The 26,130-nt window shown below is 35.0% G+C and overlaps 1 protein-coding gene across 16 annotated transcripts in view; it reads left to right on the top strand.

The window, feature by feature from the left end:
• Nucleotides 1-26,130, top strand: part of LOC136038156 (cubilin-like) — a 321,162-nt gene that overhangs the window by 77,519 nt on the left and 217,513 nt on the right. For 15 of the 16 annotated variants that reach the window (XR_010620136.1, XR_010620138.1, XR_010620137.1 and 12 more), the window contains 7 exons: nt 6,820-7,010; nt 9,739-9,910; nt 12,792-12,976; nt 18,231-18,393; nt 19,725-19,915; nt 22,055-22,211; nt 24,041-24,222. Coding sequence is in view for 13 of the 16 variants with exons in the window: in XM_065721206.1 (XP_065577278.1) it covers nt 6,820-7,010; nt 9,739-9,910; nt 12,792-12,976; nt 18,231-18,393; nt 19,725-19,915; nt 22,055-22,211; nt 24,041-24,222 (1,241 nt within the window). In the remaining 3 variants the exon portion in view is untranslated. Of the gene's footprint in view, nt 1-6,819; nt 7,011-9,738; nt 9,911-12,791; nt 12,977-18,230; nt 18,394-19,724; nt 19,916-22,054; nt 22,212-24,040; nt 24,223-26,130 lie in introns of those variants that run through there. The other variant, XM_065721214.1, reaches the window with a different exon arrangement.

Here is a 26,130-nt window from a genome sequence, read left to right as displayed (position 1 = left end):
GCGGGAGTAAGTAAGTAGGACTCTTATTGGGCGAGTACTTGTTTTTTAGCTTCTAGAAAGGCACGCCCGCCTAGAATCTCAGGCAGGTTCACTCTTAAATCAATATTCTTGTTTTTATGGCACTTAGTATTAACCAAGTGACATATAGCAATCGCCAATTCTGTTGGTCTGTCTGTCGGTCTGTCGGTCCCGGTTTTGCTACTTTAGGCACTTCCAGGTAAGCTAGGACGATGAAATTTGGCAAGCGTATCAGGGACTGGACCAGATTAAATTAGAAATAGTCGTTTTCCCGATTTGACCGTCTGGGGGGGGGGAGTGGGGGGCCGGTTAATTCGCAAAAAATAGAAAAAATGAAGTATTTTTAACTTATGACCGGGTGATTGGATCTTAATGAAATTTGATGTTTGGAATGATATTCTGTCTCAGAGCTCTCATTTTAAATCCCGACCGGATCTGATGACATTGGGGGGAGTTGGAAGGGGGAAGCCTAAAGTCCCGGTTTTGCTACTTTAGGCACTTCCAGGTAAGCTAGGACGATGAAATTTGGCAAGCATATCAGGGACCGGACCAGATTAAATTAGAAATAGTCGTTTTCCCGATTTGACCATCTGGGGGGGGGAGTGGGGGGGCGGTTAATTCGGAAAAAATCGAAAAAATGAAGTATTTTTAACTTATGAGCGGGTGATTGGATCTTAATGAAATTTGATGTTTGGAATGATATTGTGTCTCAGAGCTCTTATTTTAAATCCCGACCGGATCTGATGATATTGGGGGGAGTTGTAGGGGGGAGACCTAAAATCTTGGAAAACACTTAGAGTGGAGGGATCGGGATGAAACTTGATGGGAAAAATAAGCGCAAGTCCCAGATACATGATTGACATATTTGGAACTGATTCGCTCTCTTTGGGGTAGTTGGGGGGGGGGAGTAATTCTTAAAAATTAGAAAAAATGAGGTATTTTCAACTTACGAACGGGTGATCGGATCTAAATGAAATTTGATGATTAGAATGATATCGTGTCTTAGAGCTCTTATTTTAAATCCCGACCGGATCTGGTGACGGGGGCGGGGAGTTGAGAGGGGGAAACCTAAAACTTGGAAAACACTTAGAGTGGCGGGATCGGGATGAAACATGGTGGGAAAAATAAACACAATTCCTAGATAGATGATTGACATAAACGGAACGGATCCGCTCTCTTTGAGGTAGTTGGGGGGGGGGGGGGGTATTTCTGAAAAATAAAAAAAAAATGAGGTATTTTTAACTTACGAGCGGGTGATCGGATCTCAATGAAATTTGATATTTAGAAGAATATCGTGGCTCAGAGCTCTTATTTTAAACCCGACCGGATCTGGTGACAATGGGGGGGATGGGAGTTGGGAGGACGAAACCTAAAACTTGGAAAACACTTAGAGTGGAGGGATCGGGATGAAACTTGTTGGAAAAAAACACGAGTCCTAGATACATGATTGATATAACCAGAACGGATCCGCTCTCTTTGGGGTAGTTGGGGGGGGGGGGTTAATTCTGAAAAATTAGAAAAAATGAGGTATTTTTAACTTACAAACGGGTGATTGGATCTCCATGAAATTTGATATTTAGAAGGATATCGTGTGTCAACGCTCTTATTTTAAATCCTGACCAGATCTGGTGACATTGGGGGAAGTTTGGGGTGGGGAAACCTAAAATGATGGAAAACGCTTAGATTGGAGGGATTGGGATGAAACTTGGTTGGAAAAATAAGCAGAAGTCTTGCATACGTGATTTAAATAATTGGAACGGATTCGCACAGTTGGGGGGGGGGGGTGTAATTTTGAAAAATAAGAAAAAATGACGTATTTTTAACTTACGAAGGAGTGATCGGATGTTCATGAAACTTCATATTTAGAAGGACCTCGTAACTCAGATATCTTATTTTAAATCTCAACCGGATCAAGCGTGATTGGGGGGGCAGTTGGGGGGACCGGAAATCTTATAAAACACTTAAAGTGGTGAGATCAGGATGAAACTGGATGGGAAGAATAGAAACCTGTCTAAGATACGTGACTGACATAACTGGACCGGATCTGCTCTCTTTGGTGGAATTGGGGGGGGGGGGCGATTAATTTTCATAATTGAGGTATTTGTAACTTACGAAAGGGTGACCAGATCTTAATGAAATTTGATATTTAGAAGGATCTTGTGCTTTAAAGTTCTAATTTCATATTCCGACCAGATCCTATGACATTCGGAGGAGTTGGAGGGGGAAACCGTAATTCTTGGAAAACATGAAAATTGGGGTATTTTTATCTTACGAATAGATGATCGGATCGTAATGAAATTTGATTTTTAGAAGGAATTCATGTCTCAGAGCTCTTATTTCAAATCCCGACCAGATTTTTTGACATTGGGGGGAGTTGGAGGGGGAAATCTTGGAAAAACACTTGGAGTGGAGAAATCCGGATGAAGCTTGGTGGATAGAATAAACAAATGTCCTTGATACGTGAGTGACAGAATCTTACTGGATTCGTTCTCTTTGGGGGAGTTGGGGGGAGGGGTTTAGTGATTTGGCGAGTTCGGTGCTTCTGGACGTGCTAGGGCGATGAAAATTGGTAGGCGTGTCAGGGAGCTGCACAATTCGACTTAAAAAAGTCGTTTTCCCAGATTCGACCATCTGGGGGGCAAAAGGGAGAGGAAAAATTAGAAAAAATTAGGTATATATAACTTACGAGTGGGTGATCGGATCTTAATGAATTTTGATATTTAGAAGGACTTTGTGACTCAGAGCTCTTATTTTAAATCTTCACCGGCATTAAGCCTCTTATTTTCCTTTTTAAATCAATCTATTGATTCATAGAATTTTGTTAGAACTCATACCATATGATCTCTTGGCTCTTAGCTCTTCTTGCCTCGTCACAAGTGCCATATGAGCTCTTAGCTCTTGTTTATACTTGGATTTTGTGTTTTAAGTAAAATATTAGTTTTCTATAATCATACAAACATGGGGGAATATCATGAGATGGCTCATTTGCACTAGTTTTATCGATATATTTTTGACAGACTCTGAAGCAAAAATTTTGTTCGTTATAATTTTCAACCTCGCTCAACTTCGCACTTTTGTTCGTTATAAGTTTCAACTTTGCTCAACTTTGCACTCCTCACACTTGGTGGAATAGATAAAAAGCAGGTAGATAGAGCAAAAGCTTTATCTATGCTATTCTGGTAGCCCACTAGTCCCATCTTTTCCACTTGAGACATGCCACAGAAAGTGCCATTTTTTGTGCCATTTGGCATTTACAGATGGCGCAATTAATAGAAAATACGTAGAATAGCTTTTATATGAGCTATGAAATATCTCTCCACGAAGCCCTGGCTGGCCGCCAGCCCCACCACTTGGAAAATGCAACCGAAAGTACCATGTGTAGCACAATATGTATTCCTGTTTTTATGCTTATATTTTTCTATACTTTTTATACCCCTTAAGCATTTGTTAGAAAGGAAATCAAACAACCCTACCTTGTTTTATACCTGTTGTTCTGTTTAACTATTGTTGCAATGCCAAATTTAAAAACTTTAAATATAACACAAAATTTAAATGGTTACGAAATCTTAATCCAGTAGAAAGAACGTACCCCCTATGGGTGTCATGACAACCATAGATAGGATACTGCTTAATCTTCTGAGGTTCTTGGAAGTAGTGTTTTATTTTCTCCACCTTATAAAGGTTTACGTTAACTCGTGACTGAATTTTCAAATAAAAAGACGATTGGTTCACTATCAATCCTACTTACGACTAAGATAATAGCTACCGCCACAATATTTCTTCAGTAATTTGCTTTCAGCAAAAATCTTTCAGCCTGTAAAGCTTTGGTTTCTTCCAATACCTCTCACTTTTTCTTCAAATCTCTCTGACTTTTGTGTATTCCTAGACTAGAGACTACATCCTATTGAAATTTAACTCCGACCAGAGTAAAAGATGTATCTAATCTTAGAGTTGAGGCCCAAATTCAACGACCCTCCTTTCTCCCCATTCACAGATTTAGAAGAAAATGTTGATAATATTTTACCAAGAATGGGGAAAGAAATCAAAATCTGGTCATTTGATTGGAAACTAGTTAAAGCCCGATATGGTGGAGCAATTATCAACTTTGCTGTGCACGAAAAGATACACGCAAGCAGCCTATTAAAAAAAAGCGTTTTCGTTGGCTGCTAGCGACAGAAGTCAGTTGCAATCCTGGCTCTGCCGGTTCTTTGTTTCTAGCACAAATTAGTTAGCTTGCCCAAATGGGCTCTGAACGAAGTGAGAAGCATATTTTGACCTTCTAATCGGTACTAGTTCAAACTTATTCTTATGGCTGGGGTTGATTTCAGTGAAACAAGGCTCAATTTAAATATGGGTGAGCTACATAAAGGTGAAGTCAAAAGTGTTTTGATTTAAACATGGGTCAATCTGAACCAGGGTTTAGTTAAATGGGGTTGAGTTGTACTCAGTCAAATGAGGTTGCAGCTATATGGGTTTGAGTTGCACGGGACCTAGTTAAACTTGGATTCAGTTATAGTCAAACCAATAGTGTTGAGTTGTACAGGGGTTTAGTTACCCAGGGCTCAGTTAAATGAAGTTGAGTTGCTCGTGGGTCCGCTTAAATGGGGGTTCAGTTGCACGAGGAGTCAGTTAAATGGGGTTCAGCTGTACGGAAGCTCAATTACATGGGTTCAGTTACTCTCGCACCCCCTTTTTTTTACAATGTGTAACGTAATTGCAACACTGTCATGTTTTAATTTGCCCTTTAAATGGGTTTGAATATGACGCCGTTCACACGAAAGATGTATATATATATATATATATATATATATATATATATATATATATATATATATATATATATATATATATATATATATATATATATATATACATATATATATATATATAAATAAATATATAAATATACAAATATATATATAAAAGCTCTAAAGTTAAGTCAGCCAAAAGATGCACGTCCTGCCCAAGACCCACCAAAATATTGCCATGCCCCATGTTGGGAATCAGGGATCTAGACTTTTATGGTAGCCTTTTTTCGACGCTACCCTGAATTTTCGCTTAGGTATTGCACCAATAAAGACCATTTTTGGTGCCATATCATACTTTGTGGTTGAATTATCGGGACAAATTTACAAATAACACCTGGGTGTTATCAAGAGCTTTAAAATATGTCAAGAAACATTTATCCACGATCCCGCAGTAGTGTGCTGCTTGTACTAATCAACCCGTGATTTATAAAAATTATTAAGGAAATGGGAAGGAAACTTATTAAAACGGAGGAGGGGGAATATTTTTGCCATGGAAAGGCAGTGTGGTCTTCGAAGTTATCTAAGGGAGGGAGAGTATGAAAGAGGGAGGATAGTAGCACTCGGGTTTAAGATTACGACCATTACGATTATGACTGTACCCTTTCCATGCTTTTTAGTTCATCTAATCCAGATATGGCCCCAAAAAATATCAGTTTTGCTGCCATATGGCACTTTATGACAGTGTTGTCGAGACGAAAAAAAGCACGTAGATATGAAAATTATCTTTGAACTGAGACCTTAACCAGCTCTCTGTGACGCTGCTGTAGCAAACTAGTCTTATTAGCCAGTAGAAGATTAATGAAAATATTAAAAGGGCTGGGAAGGGAATATAAAAGATGGGAGATTATAAGCCTATAGTTGGAGATATTCCACCATGGTGGATTATAAACCATGGTGGAGATATTCCACCCTGGAGATTGTCACTATTTCCTTTTCATTCTCCCATCGTTTCTATTCCAGAAATGGCACCCAATGTGCACTTTTTGCGTTTCACACAGCACTTTATGATGGTGCTATCTGATTGAATGTACAAAACACGATTTGGAATAAAGATTAGTTTTCAAATGAGCCCTTAAACAGCTTTTTATGATGTTCCGGTGCCGTGATAGCAAGGAAAAAATATAAGAAACAAACAAGGGACACATCAGTGCTACCCCTGCTAAAAGTTATTTTTATATTGTTACAGATGGAGGGCTGTAATTTTTCTGTCTGAGGTTTTCGATATGGACTTTTTGATAAGGTATTTTTATTTTAACCCAACGCCTTTTTCTGGCACTCTCAAAATTCCTGTAAATTTGTTTCAGAATACCATTTTACCATTATGATTAACAAAAAATTAGTCACTCTTCCTGAATTCACTGCAAATGGCTATGTTTTCTGACCAGGAAGTTTTTGTTAAAAGACTTTTTAAGGTTTTGGTTTCTATGGGACTTGTTTCACTCTTTACTAGGTTACGGCAACCATGACCACTCTAGAGCTTTGCCTCTGACATTCTATCCACTGAATGCCGGACAAACAAATCATTGATTTTTCATAGGGAGTAAAAGAAAAAAAGAGTAAAGGTATTTAAATACTCTTTCTGAGCCTACATGGTTCTTAAATACCAAAACGAGAAATATTTATAAATTGTGATCTCTCAACCTTATGGTGAATCATCCTCAAACCCCTTCCTCTTTGAGTTACTATGCTCTTTTTTAAAGTACACAGTGTATTACAAGACCATTTGTTTTTTAGTACCATAATCGATAGATGCTGCTTGACAATACAGAGCTCAGGGATCAATCCCTCTTTCAGCAAGGTTAAGTGACAGGCTTGTCACTTGTCCCTTCAAAAAAAAAACCCAGAAACTGAAAGGTGAATTTCAAGTCCCTGTAAGCCAGGAATGGCTGTGCAAAATTTTTTATACTTATGCAATTGCAGGGTTATATTGAATATATATATTTTTTAATATGTTGGGCATTAATTTGTTGATTTAACAACATTCTATTTCTAGCATGCGGAGGCTTCTTTCCTGCTGTAGAAGGCACCATCAGTTTTCCATCGAGTGAAAGCGACCTATACCCTCATTTAGTAAGCTGTGCTTGGGTGATAACAACACGTCCAGGAAAAGTTTTAAACGTAACTTTCACGAGATTCAATATTGAGGGATCAACAGTAAATCAATGTCTCTTTGACTGGTTACAGGTAAAACATTTTCTTTTTATTTGGTAAAGTGTTTCAATATGGATATTTTTTTGCGTTGAGTCGTGGGTGTTTTAAACCAGCCCTTTTATAAGGCTAATCAAATTTTAGGGTGAAAATGGAGAAGTGTGGAACATGCTACTGTTACTGATACGCACTAGAAATTTCAACTAGCCTCCAAAACCACGGGAAGCACTTTTCATGCTAAAATCTCTGAAAATGCCACATTCCCACAACTTTTGTCCACGGTACAAGCTTTAGTCCTCATTTTAAGTGTTCTCAACGCGAAAAAAATATCGATATGGAAACATTTTTAGTCAGGTGTCAGACTGTTGAGATGATTCCATATTGTCCGGCCTATGTGTCTTGTCACATGTCCCGATCGCGTAGTATTCTTTACCTCATTAATCAGATCGTTTCCATGTCGGGTAACATACTGATGGTAAAATGAATTATGTTCAAAAATAATTTCTAAGAACTTTGGGTCCTGAATTATTCAAGCACTGAAAAACAAAAATGCCTATCTGCGTATCTCTAATTTGACCTACATTTAATAAATTCAACTTTTTAAATATACTTAACATGCTATCAGTTCCTCGGTCATATTTTCCAATAATTCGAACAGCTTTATTTTGCTGTACCTGTACTCTCTTATAATTTGTGTAAAAATCACTCGCCCATATCATACATCCATAATTAATGTAAGACGATACTAACGAATGGTACAATGAAAGCATTACTTTAGTTGGAAACAAATATTTAAGTTTACGCATTATCCCAACACCTCTTGACACTTTACATGAAATCACATCACTATCTTTTGCATTATCATGTGAAAATATTCATTCCATTCCAGTGAACCATACTACATGAGCCTTAGATAATGAGGGTAATAATGATAGTTTCTGATAAAGTGCAAGTGGCTTGCAGTTAGTAAACTCAAATGTCACTATCCTAATTTCTTTACTTCATAGATATGGATTTATTCGGCACACTAAATTTTTTCACAGCTAATTCGTCATGTGGTAGCATCTTGGTGATTTTTGCTAATTGTTAATGGTGATTTTTTGTTTCTTTGGCAACCCTGGCAATTTGGTTCATTAGATCTCTTGAGCTCTGAAGAATATGACATAATTTTCTATACTTTTCTGCTTCTATTTTGTTATCCAGTGCAATATTTTGCATTATCATTACGCTTTTAAAATAAACAATCCTGTAATCATTTTTGTACACTCTTTTGTGCCCCCCCCCCTCCGTGGCTTCTGAATTCGAAACTGGTGACTAAGACGTCAATATGCTAGTAAATTTTTTTTTTGGCGAATGATTTACTGTTTTAGATATGTATTTCAGTAAAAGGTGTAAACAAATTTTATATTCTTAAATTTTGCAACAACAAATATCATTTACTGGAATTTTGGAAATCGTAAAGTCATTACATAATAAATCCGATGTTTTTGTGACTTTGGGGGGTTTCCGGTATGTCACATAAGCGTGAGTATTGTTTATCATCCTTATCAATATCGCAACTCCGAAAAATAAGCTAAAAACTGGTGTTGTTACTTCCTCATGTTTAATAATTACGTGAGCCTGCTTATTCTCTTTTTTTATCGCTAGTACTTTTTCGGTGCTTGTTGGTTATTGGAAACACACCCAAGAAGTGAAGTTAGGCTAATCCTTATGAAATATGACAAAACATGATGATAAAATAGTGCTTTAGAAACAAAATTAGGGGAACTTAACCCAGCCTAACGTAGCCTACTAACGTAACTCCCAATGTTCCCCAATGTTCAAATATATAGCCCAAATTATTCAAGTCCAATGCATTGTATCATCCGTCACTTATTTCTGTAACTATGAAACTGGTTTTCTTGAATATGTTTCCACTAACCAAAGAGTACCATTTTCTAATTATATACTGAATAATACAGGCTTCTTCATTTTACTGTGTGTTTGATTTTGTTTTGAAAATTTATTTGGTTAGAATTATACTAGTCAAGAAATGAAAGGCTGTTGATTCTTAAGTGGTTCGTTTTTAAGGTCTAACTATGACAAATATTCTATAGGATTATCACGGCTATGGTGGTCAACCCCCTACTTCTTCCCTCAGCTTTAAAAACAATCTTCTAACTATTTTAATTTTAAAACTAATTTTGAAATGTTTACCATTATTATTGATAACATAACAAAATATTTTTCATTCTATTAATTTTTAGGTAAATAGTTTGGCTTGTTTGTGCCATAGATCTTCGTGTTTATCCTAATATTGAAAGGTGCAAAGGGTTATATCCATGAAACGAGGAGGGGATGTTATTAGTGCACTGAAGCCGAACCCAGAGGACTTGTTCTCAGAATGTTTATTAAATACCTAAAAAAATTGATATTTTGCTAATGTTAATAACCTAGTTTGCTTTTCAATAAAATAGAGGCTGAATTGTTAGAGATATGCTACTTGAAAATGTGTTAATATGTAGAATAATTGTTGCGCCTTTCTTTTACGTGTCTGACAGACTTTTGAAAGTGAATTGTAAGCCCCCCTGGTCGATGATTGTGTCTAAGCCAATGTTTTGAGTTTTATCCAAAGATTCTTTGGATTTAGATATGGGTTTTAAGACCTGCAAATCTGAAAAAGTTGTTTCTAATTTTGGCTTGTGTAGGTATGTTCAAATGTTGAAGTGAAAATTTGTCTTGCTTCTCTACAAACATTTTTAAATTCTGTCTTTTATGCTCGCAGATTCATGAAGGAGAGGATGTGCAAGGAAAACTACTTGGAAAATTTTGTGGGACTGCTCTTCCCCTTGGGGGGAATTTTAATACAACTCACGACTCTCTATATCTTTGGTTTAGATCAGATCATAGCACGGCTGGAAATGGCTTTCAGTTATCATGGAACACAATCGATCCAGGTAATTTTCTTATTTAAAATATGGTTGTAAATCTAAATACTGAGATATTTTTAAAGGTCGATTTTACCAATTCTTTAGGGCAAGTAGTAAATGCGAATTTTAATTTGAGCTTAGCTTCGTCTAATGCCAAACACTTATAATATCTGTCTTCAATAAACTATTTTAGCAAATAATTTCTGAGACCACACTGGCTAATCACAATAAAACATAAAATCGCGAAGAAAGGAAGAAAACGAGGATAATAAACAGCTAGTGAAAAAGTTGAAAAATTATGCAGATATTTCGGTCAAGACCTCCGCTTGACCGCCCTCAGCGCAGAACAAAACTGATAAAAAAAAAACAACAAAAAAACCTTAAAACAAAACACAAAACTGAAAAACAAAATTAAAAAATGAAATGTTTTAACAAAATTGTTAGATTAAAAACTGATAATATAAATAATGACCTAAAACTAAAATAGTTATTAGCCAAAAATTCTTAGCAAGTTTCGTTCTAATGAACCTTCAGTGCCCCACTAGGAGTAAGTAAAAAGTTTCAACTGAAATAAAGGTTTAAATTCTTGAATCGGCTTTAAATTCCGAATATCCTCACTAGACACGTTTTTTTAAAAAGGTTTTCCAAGTTTTGGTTACTTACTTATATAGAAATGTTCTAAGAAGAGCACTGCCCATCAATGGACTCATAGATAGCAAACATGAAATAACGTACACAAAAATTCCTATTTCAAAGAGGATACAAGGAGTTACTATGAAGGGCTGTGGTATTCTTGGTGTGAATATTGGAAATAGGTTGGGTTGCTAACATACTAATACAAATTAAAAGTACAAGCTGGGGTTAATATATCTCAACTGATAATCAAGCATGATTCAAAAATTCTTGAGAAATATGATGAGCGGGAAAAAAAAGATGATTTGGCGCGATGTGAAACATTAAGAAGAGTAGCATTCAGTGGAAAGCAAACTAAGTTGATATGGGTTACACGGATCGTTTAGATTCCAGGTAATAAATTTAGAGATGAAGCAACTTTGCGGTTGATTGGTTGTGGCAATGCCGTTTGATCCAAAGAGCTTGGGAAACTATAAGAGTGGAAACTTCGGTGATTTAACATGGAAAGATAGAAGTTGAAAACTACTAGCGCCAGACGCAGCGTAGTTACTGACGAAAACATTAAAATGTCTTTAAATAAGTTGAAAAATTCAAGTCGAACTGGATAATTGGAAAAGGCCTAACCAAATAGTTTTAAAAACTCATAGTTTCCCATGCTCTTTGGGCCTGATCTGTATATTTATACCTAGCCTAGCCTATTAGTCTATGATTATTAGCCTATAGGCCTAGCCTATTTGTCTATGATGGTAAAGGGTTTGCCATGTTAACATAATTAGGCTTAGTACATATTACTAGGCCTAATAATTAGTAAGCCTAGGTTTGATGAGGGCAAATCATGTCTAATTAATTAGGCTTAAAAATGTCAATTTTCGCCAGACGTTAGATGGCGTTGGTGATTTTTTTTTTTTACACTAGCGCCGGATTCCACTCTTATGAGTTAACAATACTCTTTGACCAGTATTTTTTTGCTTGACCTATGTAATTGGATGGATCAGTAGGTTTAATGCCTCGTTCAAGTACTTATCTATATTAATTACTAAAGTAGGAAAACAGTCTTCCTTTCTCCTTCTGTCTTTTTTTATGTATATATATATATATATATATATATATATATATATATATATATATATATATTATTTATTATTCATTATTCGTTTTTTATTATTTATTATATATTATTATTTATTATTTAATATTTATTATTTTTTATAGTTTATATTTTTTGTGTTTGGCTCTATGGTGTGTGTTTGTTTCTGTGTTTGTGCTGTTGAATTGGTGATTTCTTTTTATCACTAGGCCTATAGACCTTGGCCTCTCATTCATATCTTTTTAAATTACTAAAAAGTAGGACTAAAAAGATGAAGCTATGAGAGGACGGAGCAAAATTGGGTAGCAACGTGGGATACAAAGAAACAAAGGAAGTAATTGTGAAATTTAACACAGAGCTGGCTAAATAAGGAGAAAAACAATCATTGCTTCCTTAAAATAGCTGAGAAGAGGTTATATAAGAAGATTAAATGAAGCTTAATAGAATGAGCGGAATTCTGAAGTTACTAATAGGAGGGGGCATGGGCCTCGCCAAAATCCTAGATCTTCACCAATTTTTGGGCTCTTGTGATTCTATTTATATCATACAGATAATTTTTAATATTAGCCCCTATGACACCTGTATCAGTGTTTTTGAAAATGGGTAGCCAATTGTGATGTTCATCCATTGGCTTCATTCTGTGAGGCACAGGAAGTTATAGAATTTAGAAAAATAGAAAGGAATTGTAAAAAAAACCAAAGCTTTTAGGGAGACTCCTTTTTGATCAGTGATGTTGACGCTGTAATGCTTTGTCAGCAGTCGAACCAGGATTTCAGAAAAATTCATAATGCTGGGAATAAATATAAATTAATGGGTCGTATAAATTAATACATGTAATGGGACATATAAATTAATGGGACATACATATAAATGGGAACATATATGTAAAAAAAACCAAAGCTTTTAGGGAGACTCTTTTTTGGTCTGCGATGTTGACACTGTAATGAGTTGTCAGCAGTCGAAACAGGGTTACAGAAAAATTTATAACACTAAGAAATTACTCGATCATTTTAATCTATAGATACTTTGTAAGATGCCCAAGATATAGATCTAGGCGCTCTTGGAATTTCTAAAGTTCTTAAGTTCTTATCAGAAATTCTGATCACTTTCAGTAGTTCTCACAACTGTTTTATTTTTGCTAGGAGTAAATTTTAATTTTTATTTTTTCTAACTCTTGATAATTTTCAGTATGCGGTGGAGTCCTTCCAGAAGCAAATCACGGAGTCATTAATAGCCCTAGCTACCCTGGGAAATATCCTCCAAACAGAGATTGCTATTGGACTGTTCAAGTGCCACCAGGCAAAAGAATACAATTCACGTTTGCCACCTTACAAATGGAACATCATGATAATTGCACTTTCGATTTTCTGGAGGTAAAGTTTTTGCTTAGCTACTCTAACATTAGTAGGATAAAGTAGAAATATTTTCTTTTCCGGGGAAATGAGTTTAGGTTTTTCTATTTTTCTTTACCAATTGTAGTAATAAGGCTGATGAACTAAAGGCTCAAGTTGCAATAAGTAGGGACATAGAGATATAGAGGAGCAAGAAAAATGTTATGGCTAAAAATGTTCTTTCTGCTTTCTGGGCGACATTTTTGCACTTGAGAACCAATCAGACGAAACTTAACTTTTAATTCCTTTCATTGTCTTATGATTTCGCAAAAGAGGCTTTCTTTAAATATAGGTTTCATTGTATGTCACAAAATAAGAAACAATTTGGTTGGATTACAAAAATGCGTTACAAAAACAGCATGCTTTTTACCGTAGAATTATGGAAAGGTGATCTCTAGAAAAATATAGGAAGAAAGGTAAAGGTACAGGAAAGCAATCTCTCTTTTTCTCCTTAACATGGATATACAAGCTGAAGTACAATGATTAAAAATTATTGTTTGGACTCTGTAGTGCGGGTGCATCAAGAGACTGAAGACACCTAGCTAAATAACTACCGTAGGAATTGTCCTAGGATAATTGATGCTAGGTGAGAAAACGGAATTCTAGGTGTAATTTTTGGGGAAGAAACGCCGGCTCTCTAATAATTATAGGTATACGCCAAGAGCATTGGAAACTAGAAGTGTGGAAACTTCGGCGATTTAACATGGAAAGATTGGAGTTGAATTCTACTCGTGCCAGACGCAGCTTACTGGCTGGCGAAATCATTGTAATATCTTTAAATAAGTAGAAAAAATTCAAGTTGAACTGGATAATTGGAAAAGGCCTAAGCAAATAGTTTTGAAAACTCATAGTTTCCCATGATCTTTGGGCCTCATCTGTATATTTTCTTATCACTTTAAGGTGAAGTCTCTATGTGAGTGTTAAAAATCAAGTATTTGGCTGTTTGGGGTAGACTAACCTACTGTTTAAAAGACATATATAAGGCCTAGCCTATTTGTCTATGATGGCAAAGGGTTATACCTAATTGCCTTGTTAACATAATTAGGCTTAGTACATATACTAGGTCTAATTATTAGTAGGGCTAGGTTTGATGAGGGCAAATCATGGCTAATTAGTTAGGCTTAAAAATGCCAATTTTCGTCAGACGTTAGATGGCGTTGGTGACTTTTTTTTACACTAGCGCCAGTTCTGACTCTTACGAGTTATCAATACTCTTTGGGTAAATTTTTGACTGAAAGTATATCAGCTAAACGAAAAGTGCGTTTTGAACCCGCTTTTCAGGGCTACATATGAAAAGAAAGTTAATATGACAGCAATTCATTTTCCGTATAAAGAACGACAAGCTTCCAACCACTGTGCTTCGGCACTCAAAATGTGTAGAAAGGGGTTATAAGAAAGAATTTGAAGGAAATTGGAACTTCGCAAGAGCGGTTAAAGAGTGAAAGTTTGAAGAGGTTGGGGAGAAATAAGAGTGTTGACAGCTGTCAGGTGACTCTGCTGTAGTGAACTATTAGAAGTAGAAGTAGGATAAATGCACGAATCATCATACACATTATATGTACTTTGTTACTTTTTTTTCTACATTTTATCATAGTAGAATACTTTTTTTTTCTTCTAATGTTTTTCCATTTTAGAAATGGCCTCGGAAAATTCAGAGCATATGTCTGGGAATGCCACATACTCATGAACTATTTTTGCTGTTAGGGGGTGGATGTTGCAATGAAAAATGGAGGGTTATTTGTCAATTGTATATCATATTGTAGGATCAAATCAAGAAAATTTTTAATAGTTTTAGATTGAAGGTAGGCCCAAAGCTCACCATTGTGTGCAGCTTTATCTAAAAAAAAAGAAAAATAACTGCAAATAACTGTAAAATAACTGAAAAATAACTGTAAAAACTATAAGGCGATATGACTGATGATTTGATCAAATTATTTAGTTGGAATGCCGTCAATTTACCTTTGCGTTTATTAAAAGGAACAGCCAAAATAGAATCTCTTATCGGAAAGATCTGGCCTCAATAAATATTCCTGAATAGAAAAATCTAACCAGAAAAAATGGCTTGAATCTTCGGACTTTCATTCACGGAGCATTTAAGTAGCTATGATGACACTAGGTCATTCGTTTACATTGTGTAGATGGATAGATAGATAGATTTATTCACAAGAAAGTCCAATTGGGCCATGGTGACATACACAAAACAAGCGAAAAAATACAGCAACAAAACATAGACTGAAAAGACACTAAAACTAATTATTTAAGAAAATCATTATAAAACTTTATATTAAATATATCATGAAACTTTCATTCGGCACGTAAGAAAATAACGTTAATAGCCGCATCAGATCTAGCAGCCTATTGTGTTTGTTGCTAGTATTAGCTTTCATTGTAATTTAAACAAAATCTCGTTTGTTGCTACTCGTAGCTTTCATTACTATCGAAATAAAAGGAATCTTAAAAAATATATAATTAGATTTACATTATTATATATTATTTAATTTATTATTTATTGTTTATTACTACTTATACAATATTTATTATATAATATTTCACACAAAAGATGATCGAAAATATCATAGTAAACCAAGTTGTGGGTCATCAGTTGAAGATTGCAGAACGTATCGTTGTGCTGAGTTGAAAAATACCGACCATAGATTAGTTTTTGTTTAGTTCCACCTACGACTCGAAAGATCAGCCTGCAAAGCGACGCAACTATAGCTGGACACTCAGAAACTAAACACCGAAATATTCCACCAAAAGTATGCAGTGAAAATACAGAACAGATTTGAATGTTTCAATACCTTTTTTGACCCGGACGTAATGTAGAAGACATACAAAAACAACGTACTTAAGGTCGCCACTGAAACCGTTGGTCTCAAGATGTGCTCCAAGAATTCCTGGTTGTCGCAAGAAGTTTTGCAGATCATTTAACAACGCAAGAAAGCGTAAAATATGACACGAATAGGTGACATCATGTCGCTTTTCAAGCATGTCAGAATGTGTGGGATCACCCTGGAAATTGGCAAGACCAAAAAGGAGGGTTGCTTCCTACTCAATACCTCGCTCTTTATGCTAAATCTTTTTAGAACTTTTAAAAAAGCTTCATTCCCTCATATACTAAATTTTTTTTTCTTTCTAATATTCCTTCTTACTTAAGTTAAAACCGTCTTCTAAAATTTAGTTTCTTATTGTTTTCAGGCTGTGCCCGGAAATCCGGCTCCCCTTCATGGAAAATTATTTTTCTCGGTGAAAAATTATTTTTTTTCTATGTAAAATTTTTCACGGTAAAGTTTTTTCCACGTAAAATACCCTCTCCTTCCGGAAAATTCCCTTGAAAATTCAAACATTGCTGAAGATAACTCCCGTTACATTTTTTTCGGACGACTTCACCTGGAAAATTCTCCTTATTATACTTTCGTTTGAGAGAAACATTAATTTCTGTTAGTTTTCAAGTCACTTCGGAAATCCCCTCCTCCCTGGAAGGTATTTCCTGAAAATCTCACCAGCCCTAGTGGAAAGTTGCTCCTGCGAAACATTCCCCGCGAAGAATTTCTCCCACCGAAAACTACCCCCCCCCCCTAGCGGATAAATCCTGCTAACAATTCTAACCCTGCTAAAAATTCCTAAAACATCCCTATATGTAAAATTGAGTTGACAAAGACTAAGCAAGACATTAAAAAAGAATTTTGTATAGGAATTCTGCCAAATTCCTTCGGTGTAAAAAAAATTTCCCCTGGAAAGTTCATCCCACTCTCCGGAAACTTCCCTCACCAGAGAAAATTCTCAGTGGAAAATTCACCCGAACTGAAATCCCCCCCCCCAAAAAAAGTCTCTATACTTCCCAATAATAAATACCGTATGTGAGCAATGGGCAAAGTGCTTAACTTATAGCCCTTTCTTTAGGAACTATGAAGGTAATTTTATCCCCAAAGGCATAGTTACCAGACGTTTCAACTATGCTGAATCAGATGGGTATCTCAAAATTGTGGTCGGTTAACTTTGGGAGAAAATGGGCGTGGAAAGGGGGCTAGTTGCTTTCTAGTGTTTTTGGTCACTTAACAAGGTTTCTAGAACTTTAGATTTACGATCGAATGATTCCTCCCCTCATCCTCTACAATTGATGGTTCGTGTTGATTCTCTGAGGGAAAAACAAACAAATAAACACGCATCCGTGATCTTGCCTTGGATCTTTCCTCTGGCAAAAACTGCGAAATTCCATATTGTTGTATATAGGAGCTTAAAATCTCTACAGTACGGCCCTCTGATGTGCTGCATATGATGGTGTGATTTTCATTAAGACTCCTTGACCTTTTGTGGGCGTTTCTCCGCTTTTTCAAAAATTTGGCAAACTTTTTCTGGCTCGTAACTTTTGATGGTTAACATTAAACTTGTCATTTCAAATTTTTTTACGTATCTATTGTTATCAAACCTATTGAGCCACATTGCTCTTTACTTACAGCTCGTTAGCATTAACTGTTTGACATAATTCATTTAGCTCTTCGTAGTTAATTCTGATTTAAGCTCAGATAACATAAGTCTAAACCTGGATTTATCCTTCAGAGACGTACCCAGAGAGAGGTGACTTGGGTCTTTTCTACAACTAGCCACGGTTTGATGCCCACAACTATTCGATTTGAATTCAATAAAATCAAAGGAATCGGCCTTGACCTCGTCTTGAAAAAAACTCTCCCTGTGATTTTAATTCAATTTAATTATTTTAATGTTCTAAACCCTTGTAACCTACCGCACTCTTCAAATCCTATATTTTCTTGAACTTCTGGGCTCTCCTTATTTAATTTTCAAATAAAATAGCTTTTTTTCTATTTTAAGGCTTCTCCTGAACTTTTTGAATTATTGATCCCCCTCCCCAAGGAAAATCCTTATCAAGTATCTAACATCCATGCTTTCTGTGAAAAAAAAATGAAAGTGTTATCTGAACTAATCTTTTACCCATGCAAAGAGGGGAAAAAGAGCTTGATGATAGAGCAGTTTGCTTGGAAGCGCGCTTCAAAAACAGGTTAAAATTTGGGAAAATCTAGATACATAGATATAGTTTTCGGAAAAGTTCCAAAGCCCTTCCCATTCGAAGAATTTTCTAATCTCCCTGCTTAATATCGGCTGTTAGCACATTCTTTTATCCAGCAAGTAGTTTTGCTTAGGATGTTAATCGTATGCGCATTCAGTTAACTTGTTATGAGAAAAGCCCATTTTAGTATAAGCTGACTCTGTTTTATAGGTTCGTGACGGGTCGCATGACTACAGCCCTCTTCTTGGAAAATTTTGCAGCACTGGAAACCCGGCTCCACTTATCACCTCTGGACGAACTGCCTTGGTATATTTTCATTCTGACATGGCTTTATCTGATCATGGATTCCATATAACCTACGCGTCAATTCCGGGTATAAGTTATGTTGTATTTTGTTCTCTTCTTTAGCCTTCTTCTTTTTTTTTCTTTTCCCTTCAAAGCTATTCACTTTTTTGCTTTCAATACTATTTTTCCTATTAAAAGAAATCCGGACTTGTTCAAGCGATCTATTGACTTTGAATTTTTTGTTGTTATTTCCAAATAAAAAAGCAAACAATTTTGGTTTCGCCTTTTTTTTTATATTTTGAAACAAAATTTATTTGAGTTGCGAAATAAAATCGCTTTAAACACTGGAAACAATTTTACTTTTTATTGTTTATTCAACCAAGATTTTCGAAAATCAAAGTGGTTCTGAAGCATAGTTTTTTTAAAGGAAAAAATAGAAATTCAGATTTCCTCATTTTTTTCTTGCAGTAACCAATAAATTTTGCTATAAGAAGAGGAGCTAAATTTGATGATTTTGAACTAGTATTAATGTGACGGGATAATCAGAAAATTCTGACTAATTCCTAGAAAGTTCTCAGAAATAAATAGATTTTCAGTGCTGTCTATCTTTTAACTACCAGTTGTTCATTTGATTCCTTAGCACGTTTTCTCGAATGTCTGGGAAATTTTCAACGCATGCGGATTTGTGTATTGCTGCGAAAATGCTGCTACAAGCTCGTTCTCTATTTGCAGAATCACTGGAATTTTCTGCCTATGTCCGTGGGAACTCAAATTCCTCAGATTTTTTTTTTTTTTTTTTTTTTTTTTTTTTTTTTTTTTTTTTTTTTTTTTTTTTTTTTTTTTTTTTTTTTTTTATGCTGAGCTCAGAAGAAACAAAAGTTGTTGATGCATCTCAAGTTTGAACTATTTTTCTTTTCAATTATACATAGCAATTGCTAATCATGTGTAAGCATTATTACTTTTTCAGACTTTAAGAAAATTTATGTTTGCAGAATTTTTCTCAAAAATTATGCTCAATTTCAAAGCAATGTTTTATATTTTTTCTGAGCTTCCTGACCTGTTTCTTGCTGATCCTGTTATAGAAAAGGCCTCACAAATTTTCAGGGAAGGATCTCACAAATTTTTATGAAACAGAAGAAGAACCAAGAACACAATTATTTAATTCATTTTGCTGATATTCTGTTGAGGATCTATTAGACCAATCAAATACAACTTCTCTATGTGCAGTGAATTTTTGGTCTAACTTTTGTCTCAATATCATCATTATTTTGAAATGTTTTATTTTTCACCATGAAGAATATTGCTGTTTCATAAATATGCTGCACCTCTGTCAAATGCGCCCCATGCCCCAATTTTACTGGTTGTTAATGTGTTTTAATAATATAGTCAACCATAACTCTTATGCAACTTTTTTTCTAGCAATTCCTGGATGTGGAGGCTTACTTACTGCCCCAGAAGGAACAGTAAGTTCACCTAATCATCCGGATTCATATGATCATAATCTTGTCTGTGAGTGGATAATACGGGCTCCAGTTGGTGAAAGATTACAACTACAATTCGGGGAAATGCAGTTAGAGATATCTACTGTCTGCCGGTTTGATTACGTTGAGGTAATATATTTACTAACAATCTATCTATTTATTTGCATACCTCCACGTGGTGTGTTTGTACAAAGAGGGAGGGAGTCAGTATTCCCTAAGGTAACCCACAGTATCTCAAATCTGCAATAAATGAACAAAAAAATTGCCTAAAATATATTTTTCTTTTGTGTGTGTGTACTTACGCATGTGTGTCTGTGTATATGTATGTGTGTGTGTTTGTATGTGAGTGTTTGTATATATGTGTTTGTATGTGTGTGTGCGTGTGTGTGTGTTTTCAGCCCTCTCTGGAATACTGCTCTGGGCGGCATTAGTTGACCTTCCTTTAGTAGTAATGCAAAGGCTTTTTTAATTTTGTTTTTAGTTTTAATGTAATTTTTGTGCATAAATTTGTATAGTTAATTGATTCTTATGGCTTTGTTCTAGCGCCAAAATGTTTGTATATGTTGGTTTAGCTATTCTTGTCTTGAGAAATTCACCAGTTTTGTAACGGTTTGACTCCTGAGTAAAGTTTTCATTGCTTTCTTTTGAAAACTGACTTTCTTATTTTGTTACTGCTCTGATAAAGAGATACAATTCAAGCCAGGCAGACTCAAACTTTAGAGTATACCCTAATTTCACAGAAGTTCTACAATGGTTTTCTGAGGGGAACAAAGACCATCTGTCATTTCTGCAATTGCTTCTGAATTTCAGCCTCTGAAGATGAATCAGTGCAAATCTGGGGGCTGAGGTATATGGAACTGTTGACTTGATCCAAGTGTACTTGATTTACAGTTAATGCTAGAGGATCAGTATGATTTATTGCCCTAAATTTTGTCTTGGCTTTATCTTTAATTAGCCGTGGCTTGATGGCAATGTGATTTTAATTTAAAAATCAACGGCACCAAGCTGTAGAGAGCGAAAGATTGTCAATATCGTTTATCGATATTGTCAATAGATTGACAATATAGATTGACAATAGATTGACAGATTGTCAATAGATTGACAATATAGATTGGCAATAGATTGACAGATTGTCAATATTGTCAATCGCTGTAAAGAGCGAAAGATTTTTACTCAATTTATTTGAATAACATTCCTCTACCCATTCATCAAAAGTTCTATTGTATAACTATTATTAAAATATGTTGCAAAATTTTGTCGAAAATATAAATAGCGAGCCAAAATCTAGGGAAACGCGAGTGGACTACAAGAATTTTAAAAATTTTATCGTCATTATATTTGAATCAGTAGAATTTGTTTTCATATGCAAATTATTAGCTTCATCTAAAGCATGGGTAGGATTTCGAGGGAGTCACTTTTGATATTTCTATGACATACTTCGAGGATCAGCAAGTCATCTACGCATTAACTTCTTTGGTGAATTACGACGAGTTTAAAAATTCGGTTTGATGATTTATTCTTATGTTTAGCGTTCCAGCATAACAGAACCCAAGTTTCAGCCAGAATCTTGTACGAAACTGTCGGTTTTAATATTTGGAATGGTCTATAAACAGCTCCAATCTGTGTTTGAATCCGTGTGTGTTTTCATGTGCGTGTGTGTGTATTTGCGTGTGCGTTTTCAGCCCTCTCTTGAAAAATGCTCTGGTCAAGATTAGTTCAACTTCCTTTGATAATAATGCGAAAACATTTCGTTTTTTATTTATTTTTCGTTTTTAGTCAATTTCGTTCAATTTTGTTTTTAGTTTTAATCGGATTCTTGTGCAGAAATTTTTGTTGTGAATTGATTCTTATGGCTTTGTTATAGCGCCAAAATGTTTGTATATGTTGGTTTAGCTATTCTTGTCTTGAGAAATTTATCAGTTCTGTAACGGTTTGACTCGTGAATGAAGTTTTCATTGATTTCGTTTTTTTACTGGATTTCTTGTTCTGCCACTGCTCTTGTAAAGAGAGGCGAGCAAGACGAGTCTGCAGAAAATCTATGCGACCAAATACCAATTTTACAGTTTGAAGAAAAAAAAAATCGCTTTTATTTCTTTAATTTTGTTTTTATACGGACAAGGATTACTCTTTACAGCAAATGTTGCTCAGCGTCCAAGGTCATTTGCTCAGACCAGTAAAAGAGTTTATTTTCCTAAATAGAGGAAGAAGTTCTCCATTTCAATAGCCAATGTTGTTTTAATATTCGGTTTGTGTTTCTTTCTTTTTTAGATCCGAGATGGTGAAAGCGAAGACAGTCCTTCCCTAGGCCGTTTTTGTGGAAGAAACTTACCACCCATTATTACATCTTTGTCCAATCATTTATTCGTAAAGTTTCGATCCGACTACTCCGTTTCCCATGGCGGATTTAGAGCTCGCTATTCAACAAGTATGTAAGGTTTCACAGCTTTAGACTAGTAACCAAACTCCCGTTTTCAGGCGTTGGGCTCAAAGTGTTTTTTATTATTACAGTTTTCAAGCCCGTTGGACGTAGGTTCTTTAAAATGAGATTGCATCAGAATAGTATGGTTGAATATGCGTTCCGAGTGACTCAAAAAGGGCGCAGTTACGGATGACCTGCATACCCCATTCCCAACTCTGTACTGGATATGCGGTTTATGGTGTGGCCTGGAAACGGGATTTAAGACCTATCTTTTGCTGTAAATGAACGTTACCTGTGTTGCCTTAAAAATTGGTTTGTCGGGCTACATGGTTTTTAAAAGTTGCTGGTATATCAATAAAAAATAATTGATGGAGAATAGCTGGAATTACTTCATATGAGGTGATGAAGTTTTAGATTCAGAGTTGGAAATAAAATGATAAAAAAAAAAAACAATGCAATTGCTTATAATCTACTAAACGATTTCAGAGTTAGATCTGTAAAAAAAAGAAAAAAAGATTAAATCTTTTACGAGTTTTTTCCGGAAGATCATTATCATCTTTCCTCATCATACTAAAATGCTTCATAACTATGAATTCTAACTTTATGTGCCCCCTAGTAATCAAAGGTGTTAATATTTTTGTTCTTTATGAGCCTATGACAAAGAGAACTGACCATTTTTTTTTTTTACCTGATGCCTTGGAACGCAAATAATAACAAATAATTAGTTTTCAAAAATCATAATTGCCTTTTCAAGCGCACTGTAGATATATTTTGTCGGTAAAAAAAAAAAAAAAAAAAAAAAAAAAAAAAATAAGATTCCGCAATACCATGCAAATGATTCAGTTGAAGTTAATCTAATTATAGAAAATTTTCGAATTCTTTTTTAAACTATATTGTTGTATTTACAAATAGATAATGAATAAATCTAATACTACGACTATTGCTTGTCTCCCCGTTCTTATCAAAGAGCTTTACTATTTTCGCGGCAGAGACACATTCATCTTCCCTCTTAACATACCCAGAAAGATACCAAAAGGGCGAAAAATACAGAATTTTGTAAAATTGTTAATAATATATACTCAAAGTTTTAGTTCATGCCTTCTCAGCGATTCTAGCATTCTAGCAATTCAAACAAAATTTGTCTGCATCATATTTCTTGTTTATACTTTCTATTTCCCATCCTCTCGCTCTCTATTTCTGTACTCTCAATGTTTCTCCTTCTCTATTCATGTTATTAGTAATATAAATTTATCTGCATCATATTTCTCGTTTATTTCTTTCTATCACTCATCCTCTCGCTCTCTTTTTCTGTACTCTCAATATCTCTCCTTCTCTATTCATGTTATTAGTAATATGAAATTTGTCTGTATCATATTTCTCATTTAGACTTTCTATCACTTATACTCTCGCTCTCTATTTCTGTACTCTCAATATCTCCCCTTCTCTATTCATGTCATTAGTAATACAAAATTTATCTCCATCATATTTCTCGTTTATACTTTCTATCACTCATCCTCTCGCTCTCTATTTCTGTACTCTCTGTATCTCTCCTTCTCCATTCATATTATTAGTAATACAAAATTTATTGGCATTATATTTCTCGTCTATACTATCTGTCTCTCATCCTCTCGCTCTGTATTTCTGTACTCTAAATGTTTCTCCTTCTCTATTCACATCATTAATAATATGAAATTTATCTGCATCATATTTTTCGTTTATACTTTCTATCTCTCATCCTCTCGCTCTCTATTTCTGTACTCTCAATATCTTCCTTTCTCTATTTTTTCTTGAACGAATTTTGGTACAGTGAATAAAACTTTCGGTTTTATTTCTAGTATGTGGTGGCGAGTTTACAGCTGAATCAGGCATTATCAAATCGCCATTTTACCCTTCACACTACCCAGGTAACAAGGAATGCATCTTTAAAATTGGGCTACCACCTGGACGCGCCGTTTCATTGGAATTCCAAGAGTTGGCACTGGAGAGATCAATATCCTGCATGTTTGACTATTTAGAGGTACTCTATTTTTGAGAATCCGTCCTAAAGCAAATTTACCTAGGCTAGTATAGTTCTACTGGCCTGGGTATTAAAATCTCCTAATAAAAATACCATATTTCCAACTGGGGTCCTATCTATTTGTTCCTGTAGTTGTAAGTAAATTCACGTGAGTGACAACCATCTCCGTCTATCAGGGGCATATATTACTATGACTGATACCCTGCACTTTTTAGTCATAAAATAATCAACTAGCACTCTGTTATTAATACCTTCCCAACCTAAACAACAAGCAGTTTCCTTGTTCGTCATGCCCCCTATTCCCTGCCTGTGCACTCATTTCTGAGTATACAAATTCTTTATTACTTGATTTCATGTTTTTACCCCTGGGATATGAGTTTCTGAAAATGTTGGAATGATAAACGATAATTTTGCTTTTTATTTATTTGTGTTTTAGAAGACTGACTTTTCATAAGTTGAATTTAGAACAACCGACTGAAAATACCTCTTTTGCGCTTTCTCGTAAGTTATATTGAATTATCCCAATTTGTTCTTTATGGGAATTTCGCATGATACCATGAATGATTGCTTTCTCAATCTCATAGGACTATAAGTTCGATACTGTAACTGGAAAAATACACAATTACTGATTCTTGCTGTCGCATGTCTTCTAACCACAGATTTTGTTGTGCACAATGTTATATGTCGGCTAACTGAAGATTTTGTTGTGCTTCATTCTCGTTGTTCTTAAATTCTTGATGTGACACTGTCATTCTTTTTCTCGTAGTGATTTTTTCTTTCACATTTTCAACCTGCTAATTCAAAACTGATGGCAAAGAAAAAAATTGTCTTTCTGTTTTTTTTCCTTTGGTTTTGTTTTAGTTGATTGATGCTCTGTAAATTTAATTCAGAACAACCGACTAAAAAAAAATTACTTTGCACTTTCGCTTAAGTTGTTCTGATTTATGCAATTTATTTTAAATGAGAATTTCACATGATGCCATGAACGAGACCACTCCCGATCCTATAGAATTGTAGGTTCGATACGATCAATCCTGTCGTGCTATTCATATGAAAAATATTTTTTTCGAAAATTACGGCTCTAAACGCAATTCTCCAAAGTGGTGATCTATGCACATCATCCTTTCAAGCCTAAAAGCGTTAGTGGTGCATTTTTCAGAATAACTTTTTGTGTGGTTTTCGAGAAAGAAATATATACACCCAATTATTTTTCTCTTAAAGAGAGTATAAATATACATGGACATGATTTTAAACATTTTTGACTTTGATGTGAAAAAAAAAATTTATTGATAATGGAAACTGTCACGAATCCTGAATTCTTGTATATATGTTCACTAAAAAACTGGAACAAACAAAAAGGGGAAGATCAATTTTTTTTTTTTTATATCTTATAACTAATATTAAGACCATTTTTATGTGTAAAAGAAAGGTCTTTCTGTGTGTCCAAGCTACGGTTAAAACCACTTTGATATTTTCTAATCATTTTTAAGGACAAAAGAGTATATAGCCTTTTACAGAAAAGCTTGAATTTCTGGATAATTGACTACCATTAGAGGGAACGGATGAACCGATCCTTTGCAAAAGGGAGATTTTGTTTGAAGGAGAAGGAGGATTAATAATTTTAAGTAAATTTCCTGTCCAACTATCCGTGTGAGTGAAGAAGGCATTTGAAGAAAACAACAGCACACATTTCAAAATACACTTTGAGCCAAATAGAGTCGAAGAAAATAGATTAGATTGTTCAATACATGTTCCTTGGCTTTAGGATACAGCCCCTTAACCTCAGTCTTCTTAAAAAAAAAATTAATTTGTTCTGAATTACTGCATTTACCAATTTTAGTACTGCTAGCAACTCATTGCAGAGTAAAACCCTGTTTCTTGGATGTATTTACCTCAACCACTACTCCT

Source organism: Artemia franciscana, chromosome 17, assembly GCF_032884065.1.
Source record: "Artemia franciscana chromosome 17, ASM3288406v1, whole genome shotgun sequence".
NCBI classification, from domain to species: Eukaryota; Metazoa; Arthropoda; class Branchiopoda; order Anostraca; family Artemiidae; genus Artemia; species Artemia franciscana.
This window is presented reverse-complemented; position numbering and strand designations above follow the sequence as displayed.